Source organism: Exophiala dermatitidis, assembly GCF_000230625.1.
Source record: "Exophiala dermatitidis NIH/UT8656 unplaced genomic scaffold supercont1.5, whole genome shotgun sequence".
Taxonomy (NCBI): domain Eukaryota; kingdom Fungi; phylum Ascomycota; class Eurotiomycetes; order Chaetothyriales; family Herpotrichiellaceae; genus Exophiala; species Exophiala dermatitidis.
In genome coordinates this window covers 296,415-309,246 of record NW_008751650.1, presented here as the reverse complement: position 1 = coordinate 309,246, position 12,832 = coordinate 296,415, and the positions used below count along the sequence as shown (strand labels likewise).

Sequence of the window (12,832 nt, the reverse complement as noted above, 5' to 3'; positions counted from 1 at the left end):
GTGTCTTATCTGCCTGATAAGTACCAACGTAAGCTCGAAATCGGACTATACAGGCCTGTAGACTACTACAAGGTAAGTAATAGCAACGTCTGTAACAACAGGGTACCAGTAGGAGACAGCATCCAAACCCTGTCGGAAGCACCTTGGATGCAGCAAGGTTCAGGCTAGGGGCTCCGAACCGCGACCAAGCGCCAGACCGGGGCAGCCTACTAACTTAGTATCTTGTTGTACATCCATATATACAGCCATAGTAGATCATTTGATTTATAACTCTGCAGACAACGCAGACATTCTCGAGCGAGTCTCATCAGTCTGAGAAAATGCAGATGGGGGTCGACCAGAAGCCCTAGACCTCCTGTAAGGCGCCTAGGCCGCCGGCGACACCCTTAGGTACCCCTCCTGCTCCTGATTGCAATCTACCACTGCAGCCGGTGACAGCTGACCACACCGGGTATGCATGCGTCTCGCTCTGCTATTCCTCACGCTGTAGATGGCATGCCTCGAGTATGCACGCTGTAGCCCCAATCATCCTCCGTATGCAAACAGGGGTTCGGGCACCTTGCATGAAGATAGGCCGCCTTTGGGCTGAATTAACAGTTCCGCAAGAATATATCCTACTCCTATTGGTGCACGGTTAGAAAAGATCCGGTGACTTCTGAGTTTTCCCTGTAATCGTTTCCAACGTTAGGCTGTCGGTTGCTTTCCCACGGAAGAAATGCACTAGCAGCCAGTGGCGCGAGAAATCGATGTCTCTGCATGAATGGTTGCTTCACGAACCAGGTGTTGCTTGAAGGTGGTGCAGGTCCAGCTCGGCGTCATTCCCGATCAATTAGGATTGGATTCCCCCATGATACTCAGGGAGCGTTCCCATATGGTCCCTTGATTGAGTCGGTACATTAATCAGGCTGCTTCATACCCGCATCACAATTTCTTGCAGTACTTCCTGCCGTGCCGGACTTGCCAGTTACACAGCCACACCTCGACAGCCATGCTGATGAAGCCGGCGATGCAGATACCGCCCGAATCGCTGACTGTGGTTGCAGACAAGGAAAACTCCCGATCTTCCTTGGGTATCGTGTCGCTGATCTCGGCAAATGTGTTGACGTACACAAGCCCGCCAAGCAAGCCCTCCCAGAATATGATGGCAAAGATAATGTACACATTGGGAATGAAGTTGGAGACGGCATGTAGCGTCAAGACGACCAAGTTGGCCACCTGCAAGAACGACGGCACGTAGAGGTTGTGCACCCGTAGGAATGGTGTGGAAGACCGTGAAATGAACACTCCCGCCTGATATATGGCGTTGTAGGTAGGATAGAAGGCACGGAAGTGCTTGAATGGCGTCTCTCGAAGGGGAAACAACAGTGTTGGCGATACCCCCTGGTTGATGGTATACTCCGCCACATATACTAGGAGGAGAGGAAGCATGAAAGGGAAGAAGAGCGCTTTCGACCGTGCAAGGTTATGTGTGAAGCTCTTCCAGGCGGAGGATGGGGTCCGTTGGGAGGCAAAGACCGGCTTAGGGGCACTTTCGGAGGAAAGCAACCCTTCACGTTGAGTATAATCAATATCTTCGTTCTCGTCATCCCCTGCCAAATCAGCAACACCATGGTGTAACTTTGAGTGCACTCGGAGTGGCCCCAGTGGCAGAACTAGGAAGAAACTCAACAGCATGACGGCGGGTAAGCAGGCCGAGGCTAGTAAGGTGGTTTTGACGCTGAGACCGAGAGAAGTCGTTGCTATGGCGTATGCTCCCGCTCCTATCAACCCTGCGCCTCCAGTGCCGCTGCCCCAAGCAGCGAGGCTGAACGGTCCATAATAGTGCACCAGCCCGACAAAGGTCGACTCACCGCCGCCGCTACTCAAAGATGCCAATATGACGCCCGCCATCTTGGTTGCGATCGTCCCGCCATCGGTGTAACTCGGTGTAAGGGCTATCAGAAGCATGCCCGCCGCGGATAATCCCACGAAGATCAGGATGCGCACCGGATACGGCACAGCGTGGATGAAATATGGAGCGCAGAGCTTGGTCAGGAACGAAGGGATGACATCGGCGAGCAGGACAACTCCTTTGGGGACATTGGGGCCGACAAGGTCGAGCGCCGCGGAGAGGATAATGACATAGAGGACATTGTTGATCAAGCCTGCGGTTCACGTTCTTTAGCGGCTGTGACGTTGAACGGGCGAGCGTAATCCCGCAGCTTGAAAACAAATCCATCTCTAACACTTACCGAAGAGCCAGAATGCTACGCACACTCTCGGGTCAGCACCACTGAAGGTTTGCTTCAATCGCTCCCGAAACAGACCCCAGGACGACGAAGGAGAGCCTGGGAGCGGCAGAGCCATGGCAGGGCTTGAGTTTCACAGCTGTCTTGTTTACCATGTAATCACCTTGACACAAATCCGTTCTTCGGCATGGCCATCACGCCCAACAGGCAGGATATATGATAAAGTATAATTCATACGGTGTCTGTGATCGAGAATGAATGGTGCCGGGCATCATGCGCTTGACGCAGATGACATGCATCGTCACTCGTAAGTCTCCCAAGCCCAAGGCTCATGCTGCTTTAAAAACACCACACAGTCCGAAAGATACGAGGCTTACAACCTTGTAATATAGTACAAGGTACTTTCTTGGAACCATACTTTGCCTTGGTACCACAGTAAACACTTCAATGCTTGGAAGCAAGCGATATGAAAGTCAGCTTATGATCCATACAGCAAGACCAGCAGTCTGCGTTGGAGTGCAGGGAACCCGTCATGGTAACGAGGCCACAACGACCCAGAATCGGCACTCCTCGCTCACCACGCCCTCATCCCCGGCGATATCTGTGAAGTGCTTCAAGAACAAAGCCTTTGCTTTTGCGCGAACGGGTTCTCGCCCGAAGACCTTGTACATCGACTTCTCTACCGCCTGATCGAAAAGCTCCGGTGCCGATCTCTGGTCATAGTGTGTGGTAGCGTAGGCTCCTGTCTCAAAGATCTTTTGCACAGTTAAGCCTGCATCCACCATCAATTGTTCAAGATCTGCCTGCCACTGCCACTGTTGTGTGTTCCATGGCATCTCCTCACCCAGCTCAGGTGCAATAGCCGCGAAAATATTCATGACAACATTGGCATCTTTGGTCTGGACGTCTGTGACCAGGCGGCCGCCCGGGGATAGCAATGTCTTCCACATAGTGACGGCTTCCAGGGGTTGCTGAAGGAGTATTAAAGCAGATGCGCAGGTTATCACGTCAAAACCGACCTTTCCCTCGGGCAGGAGGTCCAGTCCCCTAAGGTCGGCTATGTCATGGTTAAGAAATAGCACGTCAACTCCTTCAGTTTCGGCTTTTCGGATGGCCACATTCAGCATGCCATCGCTGATATCAATGCCAACAACATGGCCTGCAGGTCCTACCACGCGCTTTGCCTCGAGAGTGACAAGGCCTGTTCCGCATGCCAGGTCAAGGACACATTCACCCTCCCTCAGTTGGGCCCATTCCACGTAATCGTGAGCTTGCTTTACATGGACCTGGTTCGCATCGTACTGCTCACTTCGCTCGTCGTAAATTGACCGGACAGAGTCAAGGTGGTGTTCGGGCATGGTGCTTGTTGGCTGGCGAATTGACCATGAAAGTCATCAACCCTGGAGCATCCGCTGTGAGAGTGAAACCTGCCGGGTTGGGTCTGTTTGCGGACCAGGATTTTGTGGCTTTTCAAAATCTAGCTGACGACCTTGCTTTCTCGAGTCTCTCCGAGAGCTACAGCGTAAGTTGATGCAGGCCACTAGATCAGCAGTGTCTGTGTCTTTGCCACTTCGAACTTTGATGACGAGGCAGAGTGATGTTATCATGCGGGGGTCGATGTGGGCCTCAACATACATTGTAGACTGATTGGGGACGCTACAGCTCTCTCACATCGTTCGAGCAGGGGAAGTGTGCTCACATGCGTCGCTTGTGATATCTGGCAAGCATCTGGTGGTGAAAGGGGCCGAATCTGTCTGCCTCGAGCTGATCGATCTAGCGCCGCCGATACCCACAGCTACTGGTATCCTGTTGACCCAGTCAGATCGCCCCGACTTGCAAGTTGTACGAATTGCACCATGTCCTCACATGCATTTAGAGGCCCCAGCTGGAGGAGACGTTGGACCGTCTCTCGAATCCGCTCCCCGCCAACTGTTGGTTCCGTGGTGCCAGGTACGTCTTGATGATCATTTTCGAGCCTGCCCCATTGCGGTAAAATACGGTCCGACTCTGGTTTGATGGAAATCAAAGTGCTAGATATGGGAAGGGGGTCTAAACGCCGTGTTTTGGTTGAGGAGCTTTTCCCGGCGTCATCCACGGCTGCAAGTGAGAACGTGGCCGGTCTAGTCACCATATCGCTAAGTTTAAGAGACGCTGGCGCTGATTCTCACCGAGCTAGCAAACCCCACGCAGCAGCTGTTTCTCACTTACTAGTAGAGCAAGATGCGAGTAGGCGCTTCTGATCGCGGTTGGCAAGCGATGGCAGGGTTCCCTCAACGTCGCAGATAAAGAAGCAACGTCCCAGAGCTCCTCAAAATCCAACATTCCTTCTGCCCTGCACCGGACAGAGTGTCACCAGATTTGCATACCATTATGGCTTCTTCAGAATTCCTCTCCCCCGAAGAGGTACAGAAGCAGATCAAGGCTATATCAGAAGCCGCCGCAACCTATGACCCAGGCAAAGCGGCCCATGACTTTGTGGGCAGGACGAAGATAATCTCACAGGCTCGTGAACTCATAGACAGCCTGACTGATCCTGATGACTTGCCGCTCGTTCATATCGGTCAGGTATGCTTACGAGCACATTATGCGGAGGGAAATGTGTTGACTGTTGTATCCACCAGGCAATGGATCTGGTGGCGCTCCGGAGTCTGATGCACATAGGGGTGTTTGCACAGATACCGTCTCAGGGCTCCATCTCATTGAGCTCCCTCTCTCAAGCCACCAAGGCGGAAGAGTCGTTGCTAGGTCTGTGGCATTCGGTGTTGTCCCTTTTCTCTGGTCGGCATTGAATAACCGCTCACAAAACACGGATATAGAACGACTCCTCCGGATACTTGTTTGCGTCGGTTTTGTCCGACAGCTTGAGAACGGCGAGTACGCACATACCAGATTGTCACGCACATATGCCGTCATGCCTGGTCCCGGAATGTACTTCCAGTTCATCTACGATGAGGCTGGGTTCGTGTTAAGCAATTTCCACCGGTACCTGCAAGAAAAGGGCTACAAGGAGCCCGACGACCAGCGCTACTCTCCATATACATGGAGGGCTGGACAAGAAGGCAAGACGGTGTGGGAAGTCATGGCTCAGCAACCTGAACGGCTGCAGGCGTTCCAAGCAGGCATAGCGGCAAGCAGCACCGGTATTCCACTGACCAGGTTTTACGACTTCAGCAAGCTCAAGACAGAAGACGACAGACCTGTCCTGGTCGACATTGGGGGTGGCAACGGTCAATCGATCCTCCGCATCATGGAAGCGCATCCCGATATCCCGGCAAACCGATTCATCCTGCAGGAACTCAAGGAGCCTGCCGAGGTTGCCAAAGGCGTCCTGCCTCAGGGTGTTGTTATCATGGAGCACGACTTTTTCGGACCCCAGCCGGTGAAAGGTGAGTCCAAGTCCCAGTGTTGTTTCACGAGGGACGAAGTGCACAGCATGTCCGACATGAACTGGGGCCGTCATATTTTCCACACCTATAGGTGTGCCGATCCTCTAGATGGGAACTTACACTGTCCACCCACAGGCGCAAAAGCATACATGCTCCGTCGCGTGCTCCATGACTATTCTGACGCCGTGTGCATCGATATCCTGAAACAAATTGTTCCAGCGATGGCGTCCGACTCGGTCGTGTTGATCGCTGATTTCGTGTTTCCCGACGCCCCAAGCCCTGCCGACCTGCCAATCGCCGCGATAGACCTGGTGGTGATGAATATGGGTGGCAAGGAGCGGTCGGAGCAGGGGTTCAAGAAAATCCTGCAAGCTGCTGGTCTCGAGTTCATCGCTACCTATCGATCGGAAGCAGGGTTCGGAGCCTTCATCGAGGCAAGGAGGGCGAATACAACTTAGTCACCTCGCTTATACTCGGCTCTCGTGGACGTGGGGCGAATTGGCGGCTGGGCGATGCTAGCTAGATTTACACGTGCCGAGTTGGTCGGGAGCTCCCTCGAACAGGGAGCAATATGGCGCTTACGAGATATCGAGGGACTCTAGCACAAGGGTGCTAGAGGAAAACAGACTGTCAGAATGAATCAAGGTCGATCTAAGAGTCACCTTAACTTATCTAGTGTGATCAGTTCGGCTCATTTTCGCCTGGCGAAGGAACGTTTGCGGGCAACGCAGGGTCACTTCGATGGGCGGTCGCAGCCACCGATCTCTCTGGAGGAGCTCTTGAGCATGTGTTTGGAAGACAGAGCTGCGGCATGCTGAGGAAACGGGAGGTCAAGGGCCTGTTGCGGTTGCGCTTTGTAGAGGGGCATTATAGTAGAGTAGACCGTAGCCTTGTTGGAATGCCCCGACTGGCAGCCTTGTCGCATCCAGTCGGTACCTAGGTAGTAGTACTTCGCATTCGTTGCGAGTAGTACCTAATAACATGCTGTAGTATTCTACGAGGTACTATCCCAGTGTCATAATACTAATAGTGACAGTACTTCTAGATACTAGTACTACAGGTGCGTGCTACGCAGCTTGAACACCATGGATCTGGATCGGTCGGTATAGTTTCCTTGCTTGCACTGGGTAGACCACGCTAGCCCGCTAAGCTCGCGGAATGCGGAGCTCTGAAGCTTGAACTCACTAAATTGGCCAATGCGGAGAAAGTGACGGAACAAGTCGCATGCATGTGTGAGTAACATCAACAGAACATTTCAAGTTAAACTTCAAGACACACCCTACTCTGACTCAGTTTACTGCTTCCACCAGACACAGCCATATCCAGGCTCAGCCCTCTGCGCTGGTTTCCGCTGCTGTCAGCGCTTGGAAGTATGGTCGCGGGGCATCCACCACATCCACCATGTTGAAGACCGCCATACCTCGGCGTCCTCTTCTTCCACTTTCACACGTACAACGGCGATGGGCAACGCAGCCCACGCACCAGCCATTCCCTCCAGACATCCCGGAATGGTCACACCCTCCTTCCAATGCGGCTGTGTCGGACGAGGAGATCTTCCGGCTTGCTGCGAAACCTCGGCGGCCCTTGACGCTCGCTGATCTGGTTAGGTAGGTGATGTCCAACGACTTGCGTGGTACCGCTACCGACGTCCATTTCACTGACTGAATTTCCTTCCCCTACCAGACATGGCAAGCCTCCCTTACGCGATGCCGATCTCCTGTCATCGGCCAACTTCACCGTCTCACTCCTCCCGGCGCGACTGGCGCACCGGATCCAAGCGCTTCGAAACCTCCCATTCATCGTGGTCGCCAACCCCAATGTGTCCCAAATATACAACAACTACCTCCACTCCCTGGCGACGCTGGCACCCTTCTACAAAAAACCGATCGAGACGATCGACGAAGAGATGAAATTCACAGAGGCCATGGCTGACCTGGTGCGGACGCATTCCAACACCATCCCGACCCTGGCAAAAGGGTTTCTCCAGTGTCGGAAGTACATCGACCCAGCCGAAGTAACGCGATTTCTCGACCAGCACCTGCGGGCGCGGATTGGAACCAGATTGGTGGCAGAACAACATCTCGCCCTACACATGGCTTCCACGGGCGAGGCGGCCAAGCAGCCACCTGACCCGAACCACGTGGGCGTGATTGACCTGGCCCTGCGACCGGCCGACATTGTGCGTCGCTGTGAAGAGTTTGTATCCGAGGTGTGTGAGTTGAACTACGGCGTACGACCCACATTAGTCATCAACGGCGACAAGGATGCCGAATTCGCCCACATCCCCATGCACCTGGAGTATATCATCACAGAACTCCTAAAGAACGCATTTCGAGCCACCCTCGAGGCAGGGAATGAGCGCGAGCCGGTCGAAGTTACAATCGCCTCGGCCCCGGAAGTGTCGACGACAAAACTACAAGCGTTGCGCCGGTTGTCGGTAAATGAAGAAAACTCGTACGATTTCTCCCAGGACGGTCTGGAAGAGTACTGTTCGTCCGCCGAGGACGCAGACATTGGTCCACTCAATTCGGCGGCCCCGTGCATCACGTTGAGAATCCGCGATCGCGGCGGTGGCATCCCGCCCGAAGCCTTACCAAGTATCTGGTCTTACAGTTTTACTACTTTCAATAATGAAGAGGCTGCCGCTGCCGTCGACGACAACGGCACAGACGCCGGCCTCAACGCTATTGCTAGTAGTGGTTCTGATCAGAGCTCCATTGCGGGGCTCGGCTACGGCTTGCCGCTGAGTCGTGCTTACGCCGAATATTTTGGTGGCGGCATTTCCTTGCAGTCCATGTACGGCTGGGGTACGGATGTTTACCTGACCCTACAAGGAATTGGAAAAGTTGATGAGTTGAAGAAAGCTCCGACTGGGTTGGATAAACTGAATGAAGAGATGGCCAACGAGGAGAAAAAAGACCAGAAAAAAGACCGTGCAGGAGTCAGCACTCCCTGAAGATGTGATGATCCGGGTCGAGACCGAGGAAATAGGACGCGACGATCCTACCGTTCAGAATCCATGACGCCGTCCTATTGCAGGGTACACTGGGCCGCAGAAGAGAGTCAGATCGAATTTCGCATTTCATCCACCCGACAAGCGCAGCGCGGGCTTCTTGACCCAGATATGACATCTATGTGTCTATTCCACAATTTTTACAAGATGTCTTGGGTATTCACCAACCCGACCAAATGCATACATACCATGATGTGTCGACATATCTCAAGCAAAAGGATCATTCATACACGCGCACGGAGGGGTATTTTGGGATGCTTGGAGCGAGGTGTCACTATCTATGGCAATGGCAAACCTCAATCTGAAACAGAACTGGTACTGCAACGCAGGGCAGACTGTCGCCCGTGTTTCTACACGAGCAAGAATCTATGGCTGCAAACAGGACTCATGCGACTCCAGCTGACATAACGACCCGCAAAACGAAGAGGCTAGCAGTATGCCTTGGCCGAAATCAACGGGTCCCCCTTCATGTCCAACTTTGCATTGCTAAATCCTCCCCCGGCCCACAGCGCTTGATTATTATCCCATCCCGCTAGCGGAAGGACGCACGCATATCATGCAGAAATGTGGACACAGGACGGAGAGCAGAGGAGTTGAAGATGTTGTCGTATATGCAATAATGAACAATTTCGATTGCGATGATGAAACTGATTGGATTTGACATACTGTACATGATAACCCTGGTCATTTCAATCTTTGGCTGACGAGGCTCTCACAGAGGGTCATAAGATGGAAGCTGAAGCTGAAGCGGGCACGCACATGCAAGGCACCATTTGAGATATATATCTATCGTACCTACCTACACGGCAAGAGAACAAGAGAAGAGACGCAGAAAGAGAACGGTCTCTCTATCCTTAGGAGAGAAATATATCATTTATCCCGTCACGAACATGGTCGATGGTCCATGGACACACCACAACCACAAAATGGCTACGTAGCTGGGCCACGAACAGAAACCAAAATCTCCTTTTCAGGATTGTTATCCCACGAAAAGAGTGTCCTTTTGTCGACTTGCGCTGAATGGGTCTCTTTCTCCCCCCTGAACTAATGAGGGTTTAGCCCTTTTTGTCCTTGGGCTGCCCTACCGTCCCAGCTGTATCTGTGTCTGGATCCCGGTCTGTTGGTGCTCTGCTGCGGTTCTGGTTCTGCGCGGATACTGGGAGCAGTGTCAGTGACCGTGGTAGGATTTGAGACGCGAGTTGGCTGAGTCGACTGCCTATGCCACTGCCACTGCCACTGCCAATGCCGCGGGAGGATGGTTCTTGTGCAGGTTGTGAATATACCGGATCATCAACAGGCGAGATACTTCCCGTACCGGATTTTGCGGCCGGTGGAGTTCTTGCAGCCGGTACGATGTCAGAGGTTCGAGGTTGGCCGTAGGCTGGGTCGATTATTGTGCTGGTCGTGTTGGTGTTGGTGTTTCTTTTTCCCTCCACCTGCTGCCGGGAATAAACAGGGTCGTCAGCAGGACTGATTGTCCCAACACCAACACCCTTTCCTCTGGCAGCAGTTGTCTGGTCCGGCGTATTGTCTTTGGACATAGATTGGCCGTAGACTGGATCAATCACAGTAGTCTCAGTCGGGTCAGATGTGGAATCAGGTGACTGTTTTAGTGTTTGGAGCCTGGACCCTTGCCCTTCCTTCTCATCCGTTGCTGCGGCCTGCGAAGAAACGGGGTCGTCAATGCTGGGGACATTGGAATAAGGACTCCAACTCTCATCGGTACCATTTCCAGCTCGCTGTGTATTCTGGATTGGTGTGTTTGGTTTGTAGCTGCCGGGAACTGTCTCGGCACTTGTGCGTTGCGAGTAGACTGGGTCGATGATCGATGATGATGATGATGAAGATGAAGACGAAGAAGGGTTCGAGTTCTGTCCTTTAGTGTCGTCCGTGCTGGAGCCGGAAGTTGGTTTCATGAGAGTCATTTTTTCCCACTAAAAAACACTGAAGTCCCCGGATAGGATTCCAATGCTTCCCGGTCCAAGTTTGTCAATGCTGTCAAGACAACTTCTGTAAAATAGATGGATAATGCAAGTTAGACCCGCGGACCTGTCTGCGCATACAGATGACTGATCACCGGGTTGCTGGAGAAAACATCAAGGTCCTTTCTTGACTGGAAAGAGATGTTAGGCGTCGAGACAAATGCATACCTTATCGTAAATCGATATCGAGCGATGATGTAAGAGGCGAGGATGAGGAGGAGAGTAACCCCAGATTTCACATTCATGTGGGGAAGTTGGGGTGGGGAGTGCCAATCACGATCATGGAGATCCCTCTTACAGTACTACTCTTTCAGCCTGTTCGAGTTTACGACTCGGAAGTGCCATTATACTGCGCTCAAGGGGCTTTATTGTACAAGTAGAGGATCTATCTATCCATTGTCCAAACCTCTGGATATTGTGCACTTTTGACGAAATCTGTTTGCGTGATAACGGTCAATACAACGCTGCAAGTGGACGGGTTACCTAGGCCTCATATCTTGGGTATAAAATTCGCAAATGCAACATTGGAGCGGACAAGAAGGGAAAGGAGCAAGGGCAAGGGCATGTTGGCTTCAACCGTGTCTATTCTATTCCATGTTTGAATCATGGCTAGTCCATTGCAAAAAATATCATCGCTATTGCTCAACTCGTTCGTCCCATGAATGGACCTCTATGCGTATCCCAAGCGCGGTGCAATCCGCCTCAATTTGAAATACAGCCCGCAGAAAACAACCCTCGTATCAGATCATATCATGCTCGGATACCTGACGTTGCATTCAGCTACAACCCGCCCACCGACTCAGTATCGTTGTATATATAACCATGGGTTGTCGGAATTCAAGACGATCCGCCGGCAGTGACACCTCCGTACCCAGCAAAGTTCTCGAGCCCTTTCTCTTGCAAGATAAGGGGAACCTCATCTTGAGCCAAACTCTCAAAAAGCGTCTTCTCCTTTGGCTGCCAGCCCAGCTCGCGCAATCTCTTGGCGCGACTTCTGGAATTCGATCCAATAGCCCAAGGAGTCCAGTCCCCAAACAACTCCTTGTAATCCGACTCCGGGATCGTCTTGGGCTCTGGCGACGAGACCTTTCCAGCCTTGTACAATTCCTTCCCAATCACGGCCGACGCCTCGCCCCAGGCGAACTCATGACCATTCTCGCAGAAGAAGTACGGGTTTTCCAGAACCTTGTGGGCATCCGTCTGTTCCAACCAGTGAAGAAGCGTGATAAATCCCTGAGCCAGATCGAAAACGTGGATCTGGCTCCAGACGGACGCGCCCTTGCCCACATGACCAATGTATCCCTTTTTGATCGCGAACCGAGTCAAGGTCGGCAGCTGGATCGACGTCCGCTTGTATTTCGGGTTGACGCCGTAAATCAGCGGGGGAATCATGATGGCCACCTTGGCCTTGGTGCCCAGTTGCTTTCGGGCGCGCAGGATCGTCAGGTCGATCTCGCGGTGTGCCTGGGTGTCTGGCAGGGCGTCAATGTCTTCAGGCTTGTCGTCGGAGAAGATCTTGTCGGATTTGTATTGGCCCTTGGCGTCGTCGTCCAAAACACTCGTGCCGCTCGTGTGGATGTAGATGGTATGTTTGCCCTCTTGCGCTCGCTTTTCCACGCCCGCCAGAACGGCCTGTACCGACGGCAGATGGTCGGCCGTCGCCGTGTGGAAGATAATGTCGGCTGATGCGGCTTGAGTTGTGATCAGGTCCTTGTCGTCCAGGCTTCCGAGAACAGTCTTGGCTCCGCTGTTTTGTTCCAGGTCGGCGGCGTGCTCTTTGCGTCGTGCTAGTGCCGTGACTGTGTAGCCTTCAGATACTAGTCGGTCCAGGACCTCTCGGCCGATGAAGCCGGGGCCAATGAGGAATACTGATTTCCCGGACATGGTGTTGATGGAGTAGGTCTAGTTGTTAAGCACAAACCAGAGTATGAGCGAGATATAGTGTAGTGGTATGCCCGTGTATCTTCAATTCGAGTGATTGTAGGACTGATGAAACAGACTCTTTGTCATAGACCATGCTTTCTTATATCCTTCCCATATGATGTCTGAGGGTGGGGTCTCAAGAGCCCTGGGATTCCGTATACGGCAGTCCTGCCGCCGTTCGCCATGATTTCTACAACATTGTATGTCAGCACCCGGACGGCGCTCCACCGACAGAACCCCTGATGGAACACACCCCCTGCCACGATAACATGGTCAGAGCGTTAGCCGGGTCCATCGAAT

At 52.7% G+C, this 12,832-nt stretch overlaps 6 protein-coding genes across 6 annotated transcripts; 2 read left to right on the top strand and 4 right to left on the bottom strand.

Annotated features, from left to right (window-relative positions):
* Positions 1 to 921: 921 nt before the first annotated feature.
* HMPREF1120_05716 (protein btn1) lies at positions 922 to 2,346 on the bottom strand (the record flags this gene model as incomplete). Its single annotated transcript, XM_009159901.1, has 2 exons — positions 922 to 2,144; positions 2,232 to 2,346. The coding sequence occupies 2 exons, from the start codon at positions 2,344 to 2,346 to the stop codon at positions 922 to 924; spliced, it is 1,338 nt and encodes a 445-aa protein (XP_009158149.1).
* Positions 2,347 to 2,758: 412 nt separating this feature from the next.
* HMPREF1120_05715 (ubiE/COQ5 methyltransferase) lies at positions 2,759 to 3,586 on the bottom strand (the record flags this gene model as incomplete). The annotated part of the gene is made up of 1 exon (XM_009159900.1): positions 2,759 to 3,586. One exon carries the CDS (start codon positions 3,584 to 3,586, stop codon positions 2,759 to 2,761), a length of 828 nt encoding a protein of 275 aa, XP_009158148.1.
* Positions 3,587 to 3,890: 304 nt separating this feature from the next.
* On the top strand, positions 3,891 to 6,618 carry HMPREF1120_05714 (catechol O-methyltransferase). Its single transcript, XM_009159899.1, has 4 exons — positions 3,891 to 4,793; positions 4,850 to 4,973; positions 5,045 to 5,614; positions 5,750 to 6,618. Exons 1-4 carry the CDS (start codon positions 4,599 to 4,601, stop codon positions 6,070 to 6,072), a joined length of 1,212 nt encoding a protein of 403 aa, XP_009158147.1. The 5' UTR covers positions 3,891 to 4,598; the 3' UTR covers positions 6,073 to 6,618.
* A 244-nt stretch (positions 6,619 to 6,862) lies between these two features.
* HMPREF1120_05712 ([3-methyl-2-oxobutanoate dehydrogenase (acetyl-transferring)] kinase) lies at positions 6,863 to 10,582 on the top strand. The gene is made up of 2 exons (XM_009159897.1): positions 6,863 to 7,221; positions 7,298 to 10,582. Exons 1-2 carry the CDS (start codon positions 7,016 to 7,018, stop codon positions 8,568 to 8,570), a joined length of 1,479 nt encoding a protein of 492 aa, XP_009158145.1. The 5' UTR covers positions 6,863 to 7,015; the 3' UTR covers positions 8,571 to 10,582.
* HMPREF1120_05713 (uncharacterized protein) lies at positions 9,683 to 10,552 on the bottom strand (the record flags this gene model as incomplete). Its single annotated transcript, XM_009159898.1, has 1 exon — positions 9,683 to 10,552. The coding sequence occupies one exon, from the start codon at positions 10,550 to 10,552 to the stop codon at positions 9,683 to 9,685; it is 870 nt and encodes a 289-aa protein (XP_009158146.1).
* An 864-nt stretch (positions 10,583 to 11,446) lies between the features above and the next one.
* Positions 11,447 to 12,493, bottom strand: HMPREF1120_05711 (uncharacterized protein; the record flags this gene model as incomplete). Its single annotated transcript, XM_009159896.1, has 1 exon — positions 11,447 to 12,493. One exon carries the CDS (start codon positions 12,491 to 12,493, stop codon positions 11,447 to 11,449), a length of 1,047 nt encoding a protein of 348 aa, XP_009158144.1.
* Between the last annotated feature and the right edge of the window lie 339 nt (positions 12,494 to 12,832).